General features: G+C 63.8%; 1 protein-coding gene across 1 annotated transcript in view; it reads right to left on the reverse strand.

Moving 5' to 3' along the window:
• MED15 (mediator complex subunit 15) overlaps nucleotides 1-19,646 on the reverse strand; it is a 42,066-nt gene that overhangs the window by 2,448 nt on the left and 19,972 nt on the right. Inside the window, exons 3-13 of the mRNA XM_040251242.1 lie at nucleotides 14,521-14,572; nucleotides 13,301-13,330; nucleotides 11,949-12,161; nucleotides 6,898-7,091; nucleotides 5,962-6,228; nucleotides 4,673-4,780; nucleotides 1,480-1,622; nucleotides 1,274-1,401; nucleotides 1,065-1,199; nucleotides 914-977; nucleotides 137-203 (exon numbers count right to left, since the gene is read on the reverse strand). Coding sequence (XP_040107176.1) covers nucleotides 137-203; nucleotides 914-977; nucleotides 1,065-1,199; nucleotides 1,274-1,401; nucleotides 1,480-1,622; nucleotides 4,673-4,780; nucleotides 5,962-6,228; nucleotides 6,898-7,091; nucleotides 11,949-12,161; nucleotides 13,301-13,330; nucleotides 14,521-14,572 — 1,401 coding nt within the window. The remainder of the gene's footprint in view (nucleotides 1-136; nucleotides 204-913; nucleotides 978-1,064; nucleotides 1,200-1,273; nucleotides 1,402-1,479; nucleotides 1,623-4,672; nucleotides 4,781-5,961; nucleotides 6,229-6,897; nucleotides 7,092-11,948; nucleotides 12,162-13,300; nucleotides 13,331-14,520; nucleotides 14,573-19,646) is intronic.

A 19,646-nucleotide genomic window follows, 5' to 3' on the forward strand; every position in this document is an offset into this window, starting at 1 on the left:
GGATGCCCCGACCCCCAGGCCCAGCGCAGGCCCAGCAGGGATGCCCCGACCCCCAGGCCCAGCAGGGATGCCCCGACCCCCAGGCCCAGCGCAGGCCCAGCAGGGATGCCCCGACCCCCAGGCGCAGCGCACTCACCACCGCCATGTCGTTCTTAAGCTTCTCCAGGGCGATCTCACACTTCTGCAGCGTCTTCAGAGGACACCTGAGGGAGGGAGGCAGGGCTGGCCCTCCAGGTCGGGGCAGGGAGCCAAGAGCTCCCAGGTCTCTACCCAGCCACGGACGGTCCGGCCTCCTCTGGATGGGGCGGACTGGGGCCTGGGCCCCGGCACCACTCCCAGGAGCCCGCCGGCCCACACGCTGTTCCCAGGCTGTGTGAGGCAGGGCGGCCCTGCGCCCAGGACATGGCACACCATGACAGGCCAAGGGAGGATGCAGGCCAGGCCCCTGCCCCCACCCGACGACGGCTGAGAGGCCGGAGGGCCGTCCACCCCCCACAGGACCCCTCAGTGCCCAGCGTTCTGCCCAGGTGAGCAGAACAGGGAGGACGTTCCAGAAGGGGGCCTGGCCTGAGCCAAAGGCCCCAGGAGAGGGCAGGGTCCTCAGGCCAGACCACCTGCAAGGGGATGTTGGCTGAGTTCTGGCCTCAACAGCTCTGTGGCCCGTGGGAGAAGCAAGGGACGTGAGGGTGTGGCCCTGCCTTTGAGCCCCTCTCAGAGGGTCCGGTCCCTCCCACGGCCAGCGCCTGTGAGCTCAGCGCCCCTTCTGCACACACGGGCACTGGGACCGTCTCCAGGCCAAGGCCACCTGCACGTCGGGGGCCAGGCCAGCAAGAAGGCCGTGAGGACCACTGGGTGGGACCCTCTGTGAGCGTGGGAGCAGCCCCGTCCCCACAGGCTGGGCGCCGAGGCTCACCGCTTGGAGGGGTCCGTCAGGATGTCCAGCAGGCTCTTCATCTTGCTCAGGTCCTTCTTCCTGTCTGGGGGGGAGGCGGACCCTGAGACGGCCGCGGCCCCGCCCCGCCCCGCCCGCCGGCCCCGCCCCGCCCCGCCCCGCCCGCGCGCACCTTCATTCTTGTCAATCTTGTTGATCATGCGCCGCAGGGGCTCGATGTACTTGGAGAGCTGCTTCAGCTTGTCCAGGTACTGCTGCTCCTCGGCCTGGCTGGAGCCGGCGGGGCTCGCGACGGAGCCGGGGTTCACTGCAGGGCGCGGCCTGGTGAGCGCGGCCCCGCCCACGGAGGGCGTGGCTGTGCCCGACCCCCGCCCCACTTACCGGGGGTGTTCAGCGGTCCTGGGGAGGGGACGCTGAAGTTCTGCGGGGTGCGCGCCGTCACTGGGCTCTGGGAAGGCTGTGGCGAGGGGCTGGGCAGGAAGCTGCTGGGGGACGGGGCGGGGCCGGAGCTGGCAGAGAGGAGGCGGGTGAGCCGGGGGGCGGGACCAGGGCCAGAGGCGGGGGTGGTGGGCCCCGGCCGGGCCTACCTGACGTTGGAGTTGGGCTGCGAGCTGGGCGGGCCGGGCTGCGGGGACGGCTGCGGCTGCGGGGGAGGCGGCATCGACTGCGGGGTGTGCCCCTGCTGGCCCGGCGACGGGGACGACAGCACGGTGAGGCCGCTCTGGCTGACCTGCGGGGAGGGCGCGCCTGCTGAGCCGCCCCGCGCACCTCCGCGGCCCCTCTGCCGCCGCCTCTCAAACACCCACGCGGTGCGCCCCTCCACACACGCGGCCCGCACGCTGGCGGCAGGGCTGGACTGCTGGCCCTGGGTTAGCAGCGACTTCTGAGTGGGGGACACGACGTGCCAGGCCCCTGCCGCGTGTGTGTGGGAGCCTGCAGGCAGGGGAGACCAGCGAGGACCACGCACAGTGACGAGTGGGCTGACCTCCCAAAGCCTCCGTGACCCCTTGGGCCCCAAGGACAAGCCGGGCAGCGGGGCATCGCGGAGGCTGTGCCATGCCGTTGCCCTGCGTCTCCCTCGCCAGCGCCCAGGCCACAGCCGCGAGGGGAGCGCGCGGAGCACTCAGGGTCACCCGCTCCCTGCAGCCCTTGTCGAGCGAACGCGGCGGGTTCCCGCCCCACTCCCACTAGGACGCCGCCACATCTGTCTGTGAACACTGAAGGAGGCGGTCACACGCCCAGAACTAGGAATGCGAGCGTGTGGAAACCGCTTTCTACCCAGACACGAGAGGCGCTAGTCCCAGCCGGGCAGACGGCGGCCCACCAGGCCCTGGATAGGCCCCCAGAGCTGCCCCGCGCAGAGCCTGCAGAGAGTGCACAGAGCCTGGCCCGTTACCGCACGGGACGCCTCCGCAGGCCCCGCTGGCTTCACTCGGGGTGTCCGGCACACTGCGGCCACCTCCTGTGTGCCGAGCGTCTCCCTGGAGGCAGTTCCCAGCCGCCCCCCAGCCCGCCCGCCGCACTCTGCAGCCCTGGCCTGCACTCTGCAGCGGTGCCGCAAATGCCGGCTGAGGGCCACTCTGCCTGGTGGCTGTTTTCAGTTGAGTCAGGGAAGACGGAGGAGCGCTCACAGGAGCCCGGATCCCACCAGGCTGCCCGAGGCCACCCTCCCCGCCCGCTCCCCCAGCACGGCTTGGCCCAGGCCCCTCCGGCTCTGCCCACCCTTCCCTGGACGACTGCAGCCTCCCGCTGCCCCCCGTGTCCCAGCATGAGCTGATAGCGCCCTCCTCGTCAACTGCACCCCTGGAGACATCAAGGCCGGCCTGGCTTGCCCTGATGAGAGCCCTCAGTCTGGGGTCTGAGGCCCTAGGCTGGTCCCTGGAGAGCTGGGCCTGCCTGTGCTCAAAACGGTTAGGATGAAACGAAACGAAGAGGAGGAGGCAGACTAATCCCTGGGAATCGAAACACCCGCCCCGCAGGCGGAGCTGGTGGAGGGGCGGAGCTGAAGGGGCGGAGCTGGTGGAGGGGGCGGAGCTGGTGGAGGGGGCGGAGCTGGTGGAAGGGTGGGGCGTGCCCCTGTGTCCTAGTCCGCGGCCTCGGGCCACTCTCGCGGGAGTTCCCGCCGGAGCCAGGCGTCCAGATGGGGGCCCGGTCGTCCTCAGACACCCGGGTCCCAGGCTCCAGTCGGGACCGAGGCCCCAGGTGCCCCGGAGTCACTCCGAGAAGCGCCACCCACCACTGCTAACAGCAAACCCCTCCAGACCAGACGGGGACTGAGGCCGGAAGGACCCGCTCCAGAGGAAAGGTGCACAGCCACGAATGGCAACGCGGACCTGGGGACTGAGTCCAGGAGAGCCTGACTTTTGCGGAAACGTGAGGAGGAAAGAAAAGCCGCCAAGCGGGCTCTCCACCCACGCTTCCTGTCTGCCCCCTCGGCCCCACCTCCCCCACCCACGCTGACTTCCTAGTGTTGGGTCAGACCTGTCCGCTGCCACCGAGGATGCAAAGGGCTGAGGAAGCAGACGTTCCCCCAGGGGTCTTCTCACGCCCACTTGCTGCTAGCCTCGAGCGTGCACTGAAGCCAGCCCACCAGGTCCCGGGACCCGCGAGCGCCCCACCCCGTGGGCAGACCAGGGAGCCTGGGGCGTGGCCACCCAGCCTGGCCTCCAGCACACGCAGGCCATGGGCACACCCCCCCCCCACCGTCCCGAAGGCCGGTCCTCAGAGGGGCGACCCCGCCCTCCCCGCTGCTGCACCCCACGTCCCGCCTCAGCTCCGCTGTCAGCTCTGCACTCCGCCGGGGGAGAGGTCACAAACCCACGCCACCCTCGAAGCGACCAAGCGCCACGCAGGCTGCACCAAACTCCAGCAGAAGCAAAGGCAGCGTGGCCGCTGGGAAGGGGAACGGAGTGCACGCAGAGAGCAGGGAGCCCCAGGAGGCCTGCGGACGAGGCTGGGATAGAGTGGGGGCAGAGAAGGTGGCCGACGCGGGCTCATGGGCCGCATTCCTGCCCTGGCTGCAGAGGCGATGCGGGCGGCCTGCTTCACACGAGACCACGTGTGGGTGAGCCGAGGAGGGGGTGTGGGGCCACAGAGCCCCTCCTAAGGCTGCGGGAACCTCATCGGCACGCTCCCCTGCACTCGAGCCACAGGGCCAGGCTGGACTCTAAGGGACACGCGGCATCCCCACCCAGACACGGCGCTCGGCTGACACAGCCACAGGGGGGGTGGAAGCCTGTGGGCCCACGGGTCTCACCACCGCACACCTGAGTCAACGCCTTCCTGAGCCGCTGTGGGCGGAGCCAGGAAGAACCAAGGCCAGGACTGGACACAGGCTGGGGGACGAGGGAGCCTGTGGAGAAGGCCTGGCCTCCCACCCCAGTCAAAGAGACTGGCTGCTGCTGGACAAGGACGGGAGGCCCTTCTGCCCATCGACACTGATGTGCGGAGGCTGGGCACCCAGGGGTGAGTCCCAGAAGTCAGGGCTGACTGCCAGAGCCAGACACCTCATCCTTGGAGCACCTCCGTGCTCAGAGCTGAGGCGGGAAGAGAGCACGCCGCCCACCACCCCCGCCGCCATCACACTGGGGAAGGAAGCAAGAGGGAAGACCTGGGGCGCGCGGGGTGGGCGTGGCACGCACCCTGTGCAGCTCAAACCCAGACACGCCAGGCAGAGCTGCCCCGAGGACCCCGGGACTGGCCTGATCCAGCCAGAAGCTCGCTGTCCACGGGTGACGGGCACTGGCTGGCGCCCCCAGAGCCTCGGCGCGGGGCCCTCACCTGGACTCCGGGACCCACTATCTGCGAGGCCTGGGCCGGGGGCACCGCTGTCTGTGGCGGGACCTGGGGCTGCGCCTGCGGCTGCTGCACCACCATTGGAGCCCGGACCTGCAGAGGAAGGAGCAGCGACCTGCAGCCACCAGGCCAGGGGTGGGGCACCCTGGCGTCCAGCCGAGGGGCTCCCGCCGCTTCCCTGGCTGACGTCCGCTGCCAGTCGACCCTTACCCGTGGCTCGTCGGCAGTGCCCATGCCAGCCTGGGGAGAGTTGAGCCCTACCTCCGACTCCAGTGAGAAGTCTGCCCCGATGGACCACCACACGGCCACCACCAGCTGCCGCAGTGAGCCCAGGGCGCTGACGGCCTGCGAGAGCCCTGCCCACAGCCCCAATTCCTCGAGGGAACCTAGGCCAGCGGGCTCCTGCTGACGGGAGCCTGCTCAGGACCCCCAGCGCTGCAGCCTGCGCCGTGGGGCCTCCAGTCACCCACCACATGGTGCCGGTGCAGCTCTGCCCGACCTCACCCAGTGAAGGGCAAAGAGCAAAGGACAAAAAGCAAGAAGCCAGCCGCAAGACACATTAAAATGGCTCTTGACACAGCTAACGTCCCCGGCTGGGTACAATGCTGTCTTCCACGTGATGTCCCGGTTTACAGACATGGGTCTGCTTTTGTACAGATGCACGACAAGATAAGGACTTCCCTGGGGGCTCAGACGGTAAAGCGCCTGTCTACAATACGGGAGACCTGGGTTCCATCCCTGGGTCGGGAAGATCCACCGGAGAAGGAAATGGCAATCCACTCCAGTACTACTGCCTGGAAAATCCCATGGACAGAGGAGCCTGGGAGGCTACAGTCCATGGGGTCGCAAAGAGTCGGACACGACTGAGCGGCTTCACGCCACATGACAAGGTAACGTCGTACGCCTTCCTCAGAAACATGGTCACGACCTCTGCTCAGAACAGAACTCCGAGCGGTCTGTGGGCCGGCCAGGTGGCATGCCCTCCACCACAGTGAGAATGCAGGTGCTGCCATGCACCTTCTCACCCACAACCTTACGATGCCCTTGTCCTCCACCAAATCAGCCAGGCTGCTGAGAAGACAAGGTGCCTCTTGGCAGGAGGGGCATTGCCACGCGGTGCGGCAGCTGGTGGGACGCACGCTCCTTTGCTGAGCGGCACATGGGGGCCGGGGTGGGGGTGCCAGGGTGAGCCCTGGTGCCGGAAGAGGGCCTGCCATCCACAGCCCTGGGGACACCGGGAGAAGGGCCCCGGCCGCGTGCCACCGGCTACTCACCAGCTTCAGCTGCGGCTGGGTGTACAGCATCTGCCCAGGGAGGGCTGGAGCCTGTGATGCCAACGGCTGAGGCTGAGGCTGTGCCTGCGGTGGGGGCTGTGGCGGGGCCTGGTGGTGCTGTGGGGGCTGCAGCTGCTGAGGCAGGGCCTGCGAGGGCGGGGGCGGCGGCTGCTGCAGCGGCGGCTGCTGGATGGGCGGCTGGGCCTGGAGCGCCTGCTGCTGCTGCAGCTGCAGCTGTGCCATGCGCTGTAGCTGCTGCTGCTGCAGCTGGGACGGAATAAGCAGCCCTGTCAGCTCGTGGCCTGGCCCAGCGGCGCTCCTGGGGGGCAGAGGGACTCCCAGCGTCACAAGGCCCTGGCCACGGATGTTGGCCCATCTGAGGCCTGAGGGGACACAGGCAGGGTCCAGGAAAGGGTCCGGAGGGCGTGGTAAGGGGTCAGGTGTAGGTACAGCCCCAGAGAAGCTGGGCAACGCTCGGCTGACCACAGACGTCCAGAGCCCCTTCCAGGGGTGCCTGTGTGGCCCCGAAAGTGGGCACAGGACCAGCTTCAGGATGAGGAGGAGAGGTGGGCCTGAAGACGCCCTCTCAGCCCCAGGAGAAGGGGCGTGGGAAAGGAGGCGCAAGCCCAGGCCAGGAGCAGGCGGCCAAGGGTGGGTCCTTTGGGGCTTCCCTCCCCCAACCCAGAACAGGCTGGAGTAGGAGATGCTTAACCCATCAGGAGAGTGACTAAGACCCCACGTGAGACGAGCTTTTCCTGCGACACGGCCACCCGTGTGGGACGATTAGTACGGTGTCCAGACCCCAGAGCTCTCAGGGACAGGGTGGACGGGAGGCCTGCGCGTGCTCGGAGGACCCAGCCTTCCCGCAGAGGGTCGCCTCGCTGTGGCTGCCTGCATCCAGGAGCCCCCGCCCGGCCCGGGGACACGAGGCTGCACCTGTTGCTGGTTCTGCTGATGCAGCTTCATCAGGTGCTGCTGCTGGAGCTGCTGCTGCTGCACCGCTGCCTGGAACTGCTGCTGCATGGCGCTCTGCTGCGCCTGGAGCTGCTGCTGCTGCTGCTGCAGTGCCACCTGCTGCTGCGCCTGGAGCTGCTGCTGCTGCAGCGCCACCTGCTGGAGCTGCAACTGGGCTGCGGACAGACGGGGGAGGCGCTGGTCCTGGGCGCAGGCGGGGGAGGCGCCACCCCCGCCAGCGCGGGAGGGATGGGGTGCCAATGACAGGACCTACCACCAACATCCACCCCACAGTGATGGCGATCCACCCCCCAGGAGCTGTGATCCACCCCCCAGGAGCTGTGATCCACCCCCCAGGAGCTGTGATCCACCCCCCAGGAGCTGTGATCCACTTGACAGAAACCTGATCCACTCCACAGGAGCCCAATCTACTCTGTAGTAACTGGATTCACCCTGTAGGAACTGGACAAACTCTACCGTAATGAAGGGGCAGGAAGGAACACGCCAACCAGGAGGCCCAGTGCGGCACCACTTGTCTGCTTCCTGCCTCGATGGAGCCCCCGGCTCTGGACACACCTGGGGCCTTTTGTGAGCGGCTCCTTTCCCTCAGCGCTGCCTTCGTAAGGCTTCCCTTCCTCTCTGGGGCCGCGCAGTACTCCACTAAATGGATTCCCCACGTTTTGTGTTACCTGTCCATCAGCTGATGGACATCTGGGTTGTGTCCACTTCATGGTGGTTAGAAATAACGCTGATAAAAACCACCAGTCAGAGACATCCCTGCTGGTCCAGTGGTTAAGACTGCACTTCCCCTGCAAGGGATATACGTTTGCTCTCTGGTTGGAGAACTAAGAGCCCAGGCTACGCAGGGCACAGCCAAAAAGTAAAAAGGATGAAGCATTCACAAGAGTTTCAGTGATGCTGTCTCTTTTCAGGTGATGAAAATGTTTCAATTCGACGCCGTGAATCTACTCCTGAACTCTGCACTCCCAGTGCGCAAAAAAGGGTGTGTGAACTACCAAGCCCCATCTGACTCTCGTGACCCCGCAGATCGTAGCCCTCCAGGTGCCTCTGTCTATGGGATTCTGCAGGCAAGAATACTAGAGCGGGTCACCACGTACTGCTCCAGGGGACGGAACCTGCGTCTCCTGCTTGACAGGCAGATTCTTTACCACCGAGCGACCTAGGAAGCCCAACGTGAACTCTGTGTACTTCAGTAAAGATGAAGAGGAGCACAGACACTTTGTCCCTTTGTCCAATTTGCCGCAACAGTGGCCCTTTGTAAAACTACAATATCCTAACGCAGGAAGACGTGCGCCCGTCTGAGCGTCCGGTTTAAGCTCTGCACCGTTTTCTCACCAGGTGACGTTCGGCCACCCCCACGGTCACGACCTGGTGCAGCTCAACACCACAGGCCCTCGTGCCAGCCCTCAGCAGCTGCCAAGGCGACCCCGTCTCTACTGACGCGGCCCCTGTGAACGCTGGATAAAGCACAGCAGGCACGGCTCTGTCCTTCAGCTGGAAGCGTCGGCCTGCAGACCCCTTCCTGAGCACGCTTCCCACCACATCCTTCGGTTCTCCCAGCTCATCACTTCTGTCTGCTTAACTTTCTGGGAGGAGGGTCCTTGTCTGAAGTCTTCTGCAGCGTGTTATCTCAGGGGTCTCCTGTCGGGATTAAGGAGCCGTACCCTCCCCTCTCGTTTCCATCCAGCCTCAGCAGGAAAGCCTCTCTCTTCACATTCACAGCGATTACCTATAGTTTTCAACTCATCTATATCTGTCTTTCCCCTTCTAAGTCTTTCAGCTTTACTGACATAATTGACATTTTCTCTTCCTCTTTTGAGTTCTATTTTGTTGGATGCTTGGGTTTTTGTTTGTAGTGTCCGTCTCACTCCAATTTTTCCTATTGATGTGGAATTGACAAACTGTCTATTGTTTTAGCAACGACTGTTACAATTATTATACATGGTTAATTTTAAAAAGTATAAAGTTTATCCATATTTAAACCTCCTCCCTAAATATGAGGACCTTAGACTCCTCTCTAAATATTTTTTAAAGCAGGTTTTCTATGCACTCAACGGACCCGGGTCCGTGCTACCCCCTCTTGCTGACACGGCTTGGCTTGGCACCTGTCTCACGCTCACCTGCAGGGAGAGGCGGGACAGGAAAGCGCCCAGGGCGCAGCCTCGGGAGCCCGACAGGGACCCTGGCTCTGTTGCTGCTCTCTATCTCCTCGGCTGCAAGACGCGCCCCACGCTGGACTCCGGATGAAACGACCTATTACAGACTGGGGACCTGTGGAGGGCAGCTCCGAGGACCGTGGCACGGAGATAATCTCTGTTTACAAAAAGGATTCCCAGCCGTGCCCCTCCTGACACGGAGCCAGAGCACGTTGTGCCGGGGCTACCCTGGACACGGAAGACACCCAGCACCACGTCTGGTCTCTGCCCGTCGGAAGCCAGGAGCCCGCCCCCACGAGCTGCGACAGCCCGACCGTCCCACACTGCCAGACAGCCCTCAGAGTGCAAAGCTGCTGAGAGTCACTACGTGGACTGACGCCTGTGGACACTCCTGTATGGAAAATGCTGCTTTTCCTGTTCAGACCTGGTATCTTGGGAAGGATGGTCTGAGGGGCCAGAGAAGGTGGTGAGGGAAAGAAAGCATGTCCGTGTGCTCACCTCCCTTTCAGGGAGGGCCTCCTCAGCTCTGCTGGCGGCTCTGTGCCTGGGACGCTAACATCACAAGCGGCTTTTGACTCCATCCCTGAGTCTGCCGAATGCTCCCGCCTTAACAGATGGCTGTTGAGATCGCCTTCTGGGCTCTGGTGTCCTGCGGCACACGGGCTGGCTGGGGTGTGGTGCCCGTGGAACCCGCGTGGAGCCCTGGGCCCCCCGGCCGCCGCCCCTTCACCCCCTCTGCTCTGGGCCGCCCTGTGATGCCAGCCGCACTTCTGACTTCAGCCTCCGCCTCTCAGCCTCCTGCTCCCATGGCCTCTCCTCTAGGCTCCATTCTGGGTAACGCCTTCAAAGGCAGCTTCCAGTCCACAAGCTCTTTCTCCAGCTGTAACTAACCTGCTTATTCACCACTTTTCTCTCCCAGTAACTCCCCTCTCACGCCTACAGGCTCCCTGCGGTTACTGGTCGCCTCTGCTCGGCCCGTCCCAACAGTGTCACGGCGCTCACTCCCTCGGAAGTCCAGACCCCACCTCCTTCCGCACCTGCGTTGACACCCAACAAAGCTGAGGCCCTGGAGGTCTCCACAGCTGGTTCCTGTCTTTGCTCCTCCGGGAGGTGAGCCTGCTTCCCTCCAAGCCTGCTGACCGCGCACACTGCCTGCCCTGGCGACTCCCCTCCAGTCCAGCCCTGTCTCCGGCACAGCTGGGGATGCCAAGGGCACTATACCCTCCCTGCATGGACGGACCCCGCAGCCCAAACACAGGCCACCCAGGACCCAGCCGTCCGGGGCCAGGGCTCCTAGGAACCCATCTTCCCCAAAGCCAGAAAACAGGGCTGATTTTTAAAGTTGGTCTCAAACACACAACATAAAACTCTTCAAGGAACAAAAATATGCCAAGTTTAAAAGCCCAGCCTCACCCACAGTCAGCAGTGTGCTTCCTGTGACTAACCCAGGCCACCGGGAGGTGCCTAGTGGGCTGACTGCCTTTGGGTGCCCTGGTCAAACCTTGGACCCAGGGCCTATACTCTGGGACGCGGCACTAGGGCCTGAGCAGCCTGAATTCCATGGCAGCGTTCGAGGTGTGAAAAAGGGTGGCAAGTGCCCTCAGGCACACACCTACCTCAGGCAGACCAGGCCCCAGAGGTCGCAGGGGGTTCTGTGGGGGCAGCAGTGAGTCACGAGGGCAGGGGCCACAGCAACGCCCTCCACGCCGCGCAGGAGCCCAGGCTCCTCCGGGGCTGACACGGGATGCGGCCAAGGTCGGGCCAGGGAGGGTACAGGCTGGCACCAGCACTTCCCCGCTGGGCCAGGGGTCTCGGGAGTGAGGCTGCGACTCACACTAAGCTCGTCCAATTCAGACCTGTACTTTACTATAAAACCTAAGTTTGTGATGAAGAGAAATTCAATTGTGTACCAGAGTATTACGCGAAAAGGAGGCAGAGAGCAGCCTCCCGAACGCCGCCCTGCGCGCCTGCACTGAGAGGGGACACGGAGCTCAAGCTGAAGAGCCAAGCAGGGACCAGGCGTCACAAGGCAGGACTCAGTAAGGAGAAAGGACGAAGCTCTGGGCGTGGGGGCGGCCGGGGGCGTGAGGGCGCGGCCGGCCTCGGAGAAGCGAGGGGACTTGACCAAGGACGGGGCTGGGGCCACGGCCGCCTGCTCTCAGGGTTCCCGGGAGGGCCACGAGGCTGGACACGTGGGCACACCTCACCCTGTCCGCGAGCATTCACACTGGCTTTAGTCTAACAGCCGCAACGAAACAACCTGCCTGTCCTCCAAGGCTGAGTGAACGAAAGGACCGCGGCCCCGGAACGTTCCTCAGCAGTGAGCAGGGAAGAACGTCAGGCGCGACCTGGGGGCCCTAAGGGCGCTATGCCAAGTGAGAAAGCCAGTCTCAAAGACGCACGTACCGCCCGGCTCCACTGAGGCAACACTTGCCAGGGAGCACCGAGGCCGAGAGCAGGCTGCCCGGCTCAGGGCGCAGGGCTCAGCCAGGACGGCCCGCTAGCGGGGAGGCTCCACGAGCGGACTCCATCCCACACGCGACAAGACCTCCCCGGGCCACGCACGTGCACACGGCCTGCGTGCACGGCACCGTGGTGGCGCTGGTGACACAACCAGTGTGCTGCGGTGGGGGGCGGGGGAGGGGCACGCGGGGCTTGGCTCCTCCGCAACCCTCGGAGGCCTGGGGCCGGGCCAGTCCTGGAGCCGGACTGCTGCCCCTGGAGGGGGTGGGGCGGAGGAGCCCCGAGGCAGAGCACGGCCCCGGGGCTGGGGTCCCAGGCCGCACCCCCACCCCCCCAACCCCCTGCCCTCTGGAGGCAGAGGCTGGGCGTCCCCTGCTCCACCCGTGTACTCACTCTGCGGAGCGGCCGTGGACACGACGGCCATGTTGTGGGGGGCCATCCCCGAGGTGCCCGGAGGCGGCTGCCCAGACAGCGGCATTGGCTGGCCCATGGCGCCCAGGCCGCCCATCCCGCCCAGGGCCTGGCCCGGGCCCCGAGTAGGCAGGCCGAGGCCGGCGGCTCCCGCGGCGGGCCCGCCCGTCAGGCTCTGCAGCGCGTTCATGGGGTCTGCGGGGCACAGGGTGTGTGTCTCAGGGTGGTGGCCCCCGACCTGGGCCAGGCTCGTGGGCCAGGAAGCCTTCCTGAGTCCACGCTTCCTCCCACCTCAGGCTTGATGCCCTCAGTGCCCCAAACGCTGAGTGGCCGGGGCCCCTCCAGGCAGGAGCCCAGCCCACAGCAGGCCTGGGACTGGGGCGAGCCGGCCTGGGACTGGGGCAAGCCAGCCTTTGGGGGCTCTGCCCCTCTTGGATGGAGGCCCCTCCCAGGGGTGAGACACGACGGCACACCCAGAGAAAACAGTGTCGAGGGCCCTTCCCCAGTCAGCAGAGCCTGGGGGCCGGTCTCCCCCCAGAGAGTTAACAAGTCCCGTGTGCACCAGAAGCCCACCTCTGCCAAGTCTGGGCAGGACCCCACAGAGGAGCAGCTCTCGGGAAAAAGCCCCGAGAACCAGTGTGGGAAGGCCTGGATGCTGGGCAGCAGCCAGGACCTGGGGAGGAGCCGAGGCTCTGTCACAGCAGGCCCACGGCCACCCACAGGCGGAGCGGCCCCACCAGCACCCTGCCACAGAACCCGGCGCCACAGAACCCAGTGCAACACCAGAACCCAGACGCCCTCTGGCCGGGCGTGCTGACCCTGCCCTGCCCCCCTGCTCCCCCAGCACGAGCAGCCCAGGAAGGCCAGCAGCCCCCTCGCTACTCCCGCCTGGGCGCTAGGGTCACCTAAACCGCTTCACTGGTGGCTTGCTCAGCGAGACCTGGGCTAAATCAACAGGGCTCCCATGCGATAAATCCTTGCCATTAAAAAATAACGATACCTCAACTTGCAAAGAAACTCTGTAACTTAAGATGAATTCACAGCTGCTCTCTACGAAACGCTACCCGGGTCGACTGCACTGAGAGCACCGCCTGGCATCCCGGTTGCCTCCCGGGGAGCTCAACATTCCAGACAGACCTCAACCGCCATGCGAGTCTGCGAGTCTGCCCGGAGGAATGGGGCAGGGTGGCCGGGCGGCGGGCTTGGGGGCGGGAGTGGCGTCCCTCTGGGAACCTGCTCCTCCCAGCAGAGGGACCCCGCCCACAGCTCCCAGCATCCCCGCCCTGCCGCCCATTCCGAGGTGGGGAAGAACTTCAGAAAGGAGAAACTCTTACCACTGACAGACGCTTGAGACTTCTTGTTATCTATGTTAAAAAGAAGAAGAAAGAAGAGAAACCAAAGTAAACAGTTAAAACTTTATAATGTTTAATGTATAACTGTTTAATAATATGTTACAATCACATACTTCCATGCTGAGTCAGCACAGGAAGCATTTGCCCAGAGGTCATTACTAACCCTGACCCGACTCTGCCTAGAAACTAGACGGAACACACTTGATGGCTTCAGCATCTGTGCGTGTGAACACACGTGTACGCGTGTGCCCCACCCCCGGCAGTGCTGACACAGGGGAGGCTGAGGGTGGCCGGGGGCTGAGAGCCCTCTGTTTCCAGCCCGCTCCGGGGCAGCATCCACGTTTTCTGGATGAGGAAACTGAGTCTGTCCAAGACGGCTTAGAAGCTGGATCCAGCCCTCCCTGGCGCTGGCAGGGAGCGGCCACAGCAGTTCCACCCTCTCCCGGGGTGGCCGCCGTGGGCAACCCTGACAAGGGAAGTGCCAGGGCCAGCTCCCGATTGGGCCCTGCGGCCCGTGAGGCCGAGCCCTTGCCAGGACAGACTGCTCCTCTTGTTCCCAGCACCACGGGGCCGCCCCAAAGATGGCAAAGAGAGGGAAGTCAGTCTAAGAAGTCAGTGTGGCAGGGCGCAGCGGCCCTGCAGGGGGGGGGCCGGCGTCTCCCTGCGCCTGCGGTGAGGGATGGTGGAGCCACAGACGGCCCACAGGGCTGTGTGGGAGGGGCGGGCCGGCAGCAGGCGCTGTGGCTGGAAGCCCGGAACGGCCCTGAGAGGAGCCGGGATGCAGGCCGGGCCTCACCAGGGCAGCACGCGGGAAGTGCTGAGGAAGCTGGCCCCAGTAGCGCTCAGCCTGACGAGAACACGGTTAGGTCCAGTCTCCGTGGGTCAAAGAAAAAAACCCAGATATCAGGGAAGGAAGTGTGCGTTCCAGGGTGGACTCTGCGCGTTTAGGAACCGCCTAGAGAGCAGAGTGGCAGTCCTTGAAGAGGGGAGGTCAAGCAGACAGGCAGCGGGAGCAGTCCAGCACAGACCCCCGGACACTAACACCTCCCTCTGGCCACACCAGCAGGGTCCAGGCTGAAGCTCTGGGAGGCTGGGCAACACGGGACGGAGCGTGAAGCCGTGAAGCAGCTCCCAGAAAGCTGGCACTGTCCAAACAGCCCTCCCGCGGCGACCACACCATCGAGATGTGACGTTTTACTTACGGATGTCTCGAAAGTGAATGATGAGCCTGGCCACCAGAGAAAGGTATTCGTCCTGCAAGACAGGGGGCAGCTGAAGCTCAGAGCAGAGGTGAGGCGGGGCAATGCCCTTTCCCACCCCAGCCCCTCTGAGATCCTCCTGGGGGCAGAGAAGGCGACTGCGCGTCTGTCCATCCGTCCAGCTCGGCCTCTTCTGGAATCCATCCCTCGGGAAAGGCCGGCAGAGCTTGGTTCCCGCAGGCCAGAGAAAGGCAGACAGAGAGAGAAGCCAGGAAGGTGCCCAGACAGCGGAAGCCGCTGCTCCTCCAGCCCGCTGTAAACCCTGCAAGGGTGGGGGGCGCCTCAGACAGCCCCCCTTCCACAGCGGAGCCTGCTCAGCGTCACAGGGCACCTCGGAAGCAGGCCCAGGAGGGCCGGGCCGCTTTAGTCTCGGCTCTGTTTGGAGAAGCACTTCTGCTTTTCCCACGGCCTGGTGCTGTTGCGCTACTGAGGCGGTATTTCCATGCAAATCTGGCTGGCCACCCCCACCCCTGGTGAACTCACTGCGAGGTTGGGGGAGGGCAAGAGGGCCCAGCGCCACTCAGGGAAGGCAGGTGAAGGCCCCCGCCCACGGCCCTCCTGGTTCCGGTGCTGCTGGACCCGCCCAGCAGGGCCTGCCTTCACGGATTGTCCTCTTTGTAACCAAGGACACTCACTGCCAGGCGTTCCTGGGAAATCACTACTGTGAGCTTGTCCTGGGGGCAACGAAGGGATGTTTGTACCGAAACTCTTCTTTCAGAGAAGCTGGACCACCCGGCGAGGCAGACAGAGGGCAGAGCTTCAGCCCTCCTGCTCTCTCAAGCTCCCCCTAAGTCACCGGGCCACAGCCAGCCCTCACCAGTACCCACCGCAGGGCACAGGGAACGGCTCTCAGGCGATACACCAAGGGGGTCTCCAAGAACTCGACACGTAACTCACTTTCTAACCCCGTGAGCCCTCATCCACCTCAAACCACCGCCAGCATGTCCTCAGCCGGGGAATCAGAGGAAAACGGGGGAAAGGCCCAGGAGGCCACAGGGCAGGTAGCGAGGGGTGGGGATGTGAGCAAGGGCTGCTCGACACGCCGCTTCCTGATTCCTCTCAACTTCTGGGAGGAAAGAAGTCCCCAAATTACCTGAGCAGGCTGGCCCCTGAAGGGCAGCAGGGAGGCAAGTGGGGAGCAAGGCAAGCGGGGACTGAAGGAAGCTCAGAAACGAGGTGGCCGAGGCGAGGAGCTGGGGATGGGGAGCCGGCCAGGTTGAGAGCTGACTCTGTAAGGCCAACTTCCGTCAGAGAAACCTCCAAAGGGTCTGCTGAGCTTTTTCTACTTCCAAATCGAGAGGACGCCGGTTACAAAGCAACCAGTTCATTAAAAAATCCACAAAGAACAAATGCTGAAGAGGGTGTGGAGAAAAGGGAACCAACCCTCTTACCCTGATGGGAACGTAAGCCGGCGCAGCTGCCATGGAGACCGGCGTGCAGGCTCCTCAAAGAAACTGGAAACAGGGCCACGACCCCGGAGCCCGCGGCGCGACTCGGACAGACACGCGCACCCAGCACCCAGCAGCACGCGCACAGCCCGGGCGGGGAAGCGGCTGAGTGTCCATCGACAGAGCAGCGGCAAAGCAAGCGCGGTGCGAGCGCGGCAGACTGCCAGCCACAAAGGGGAGGGAGCCGCGCCGGCCGCAGCAACACGGCCCCCCCTCCCCCCCGAGGCGACCACACCAAGCCAAGTCAGAGGAAAGCAAGTCCCACGTGCCGTCGTTCACATCTAGAATCCAAAATATGCCCAACGCATGAGCTATGAAGCAGACGCAGACTCACAGACGTGCCACGGGCAGGCGTGCCAGGGGGGTGGGGGCAGGGAAGGGGCGGGCTGGGAGACCGGGCCCAGCAGGGGAAACTGTCACAGGATGGACAAGGCATAGAGCACAGGCAGCTGCACTGGACACCCTGTGGCGGGAAAGAACACAAGGAAGAACAGACGTGTGCAGAGCTAACCCACCCTGCTGCAGAGGCAAAACCAGAGTGGATCAACTACGCTCCAGTTAAGAATAAAGCAGCAGCACTGTTCCTCTGACACAAGATACGGGGTAGGAGGCCCAGCCGCGTGTCCCCGAAGCCCCGGCACAGAACCAGGAGTGCTTGGAGCCGGGTGGGCCGAGGGCGCCGCGGCTGCACCCGCGGAGGCTGCCCACGGCCGGGGCTGCAGCGGCTCTGGGGCCTGGAGCGGGGGGCAGAGAGGGGAGCGGCCGCCTGACGGGGGAAGGGGCACAGGGTGCGGCCGGCACGGGCTGCTCCTGTGGGTCAAGCCCTCCGCCCCTCCAGCCCCCAGGGCGGCTGCCTGACCTCCCGTCCAGACTGGCCTCCCCAGGCAGGCGAGTTCCGGGCCCCCAAGCAGGCACGCCGGCTACGGACCCACTCCTGCTCCAAGGCGCCCTTCTTAGGGCAGCCTCGAAAAGGCGAGAAGGTGCACAGCCCCCCACCCTGGCTCTGGGTGTGGCCGGGCATGGCGCAGCCCGCGCTCCACAGACCCACCTGCGCCCCCTCACACCTGGGGGTGCGGGGACACAGGGCACAGAGGACAGGGACGTGCGGCCAGGCTTCCCGCGGCTCCCACGCTGGGCCCAGCCTGTCCACATCTCGTACAAGGCGGAGGACGCCTCCCCTCACCAAGTGGAGGCAGGAGCCGGACAGAGGCTGCAGCTGAAGCGCCCCAGGCTGCACCCTAGAGGCTCTGCTGCCAGACCTTCCGGACGAGACTCGGGGAGTCTGAACACAGCTCTGCTTGACATCTGCACAGGAAAGGCTGCAGGTCGACAACTAAACCCCAGAGATAGCGGGACGCAGGCTGGGAAGGAGACGTACTGCCTTGTTAGGCAGCTTTCACGTTGGAAGTATACAAACCTTTCACCAAACTGAAGACAAAGCCCAACAAAAAGAACAAGCACAATTTTTAAAAATGCAAACTCAACCCAACATGTGAGTCGACACAAGCTGGTGTGGAATCATCTGGAAAAGCGGTTCGGACTGATCATCTTAAAACACAAAAAGCAAGAACGTCCTCAGAGGAAGGGGGACATGCTCAAGGACCCACCCAGCTGCAAAGAAGCCCTAAACGTCATCCCGCACGTTGTCATTTGCTACCAGTACTAGCGGTGATACTGGTCTGTTCATTCTGAAAGTCATTTAAAGAAGTAATTACGCCAACGACATCAGAAGGCAAGAGATTCCCATCAGAGAACAGATACGTGCTGAAGATGAAAGTAAAACACTGTAGTTGGAAACATCAATGTGAAATTATGGGGTTTTGAGATTGCTGTCATTTCAAAACCATAGGCCTCCTTAGGACTCCCACAACAGGCTCAGAAGCGCTGAGCAGCCTCAGGCCCACACTGCAAGCCGCCAGGACCATTTCACCCTCCACGGGAACAAGGGCTCCTCACAGCAACAGCTGACCCTGAGCTAAGAGGCAAGCAAACCACCAAAAACCGGGGCTGTGGCGGGCCCAGGAGCAGGAGCGTGCCTGTGGATGGCAGTGGGGACACAACCGCAGCAGTGGAGCGGCTGAACTCCACCCCCCGGCCACCGTTCCACAAAAAGGGGTTCCTGAGGGTCCCCAAAGACTGTGTTTCAGGCAACCAAGAAGCCCTGGTGGACGAAAGAAAGCCTTTCTTGGCAAGAAAATTCCACCTAATAAATGTGGAAGAACCAGTTTGCAGCACCCAGTTACACGATGGAATCATTAGCTGGTAAGTGGACGGGATACTTCATAGAAAAGTCAGGCTGTCCCTGTCCCAACTCCTGACCAACTGTGGCCTTGTGGGAACACCAAGACACCCAGAAATACCGTACACAAGACACACACAACGATGAGGCACCACCTCCCACGCACTCCTGCTAACACGACCCCTGCATACTGCGCTCCCCTGACCCAACACCCAGTCACAAGAAATACGGGGCAGGCAGGACCGAGCCAGGCCTCAGGAAGGTCGTTGGGAACACGGTGCTGAGCAGTCTGTCACTGAGGACGCAGAGGAACTGAAGGAGCTGCTGAGGACGCTCGCATCGTCTTCAAGACACAGATGTCATCAGAAACAGGACGCTGGGAGAGAGGCAAACGTTCCAGGTCCTTCTGGGGAGGGCTCCAGGGAAAGCAGAATGCATGACCAGGAACGAAAGCAGGGAGAAGCCCTGCCACCCTGGGCAAACGTCTAGCTGCGTGGGCCGCAGGCCGTGTGGCGATGAACAGAGCGGGGGAGGGCCGGCCGGCCTGCAGGAAGATGCTAGAGGAAGGAGGAGGCCCGGGGAACAAATGCAGCGGGAGGGGAGCCTGGGCCTCGTCTGGAAAGTTCCCAGGCTGTCCGAGTCACCAAAAAACCAACATGAAAACCAGGAGATTCATGTAGGAATGTGAGCTCTGGAGAGAAGGCTGAGGTTGTGGCCGGACAGACTGCCAGGGCCGAGGAGACGAGGCATGTGAGGAATCCTCTGGGTCACCTCACAGACGCCAGAACGGGGTGAAAGGTCTGCGGGGACCCCCCATCTGATGGGGGCTCTGCCACACACACACGAGGCCCACAGGGTTAGTGCCATACGGCAGAGCCACTGCCAGCCTGGGCCAAAAGAGAGAGACAAGGTATTTCAAAAGGGCATCAGGCTCCCAAAGTCTACAAGCAGCAAACAGGTCAAACCGATAAACTCCCGGCTGCAACCACGGCCACCAGGGAGAGCCCTGAGCCCTGAGGCCGAAGTCACGAGCCCAGAGTCCGCTGGGTCTGGGGGAACCTGTGCAGCAGCTACTGGAAGCAAACACCCTGTCCCTCGACCGGCCCACTCCGGGCACGCTATGCCGACGCCTCGCACGACGCGTGCCCTCTGGCGACCTCGTCCCTGCGCTCAGCATTACGCTTCCACGTCCAGCCGCGTCGGGCCAGCCATGCGTGCTTCATCCCGCCGCACAGCGCATCCCGCGGCCGGCCCGCATTCCGGCTCCCCACAGTCGGGCGGCGCGCGCGCGGGGGCCCCACCTTCTGGCTGCAGTGAGTGGTGCTACCAGCATCCGCGCACACGCTCTGCGCACACGCTCTGCGCACACGCTCTGCGCACAC

The sequence above is a fragment of the Oryx dammah genome, unplaced genomic scaffold (assembly GCF_014754425.2).
Source record: "Oryx dammah isolate SB20612 unplaced genomic scaffold, SCBI_Odam_1.1 HiC_scaffold_12, whole genome shotgun sequence".
Classification (NCBI taxonomy): Eukaryota; Metazoa; Chordata; class Mammalia; order Artiodactyla; family Bovidae; genus Oryx; species Oryx dammah.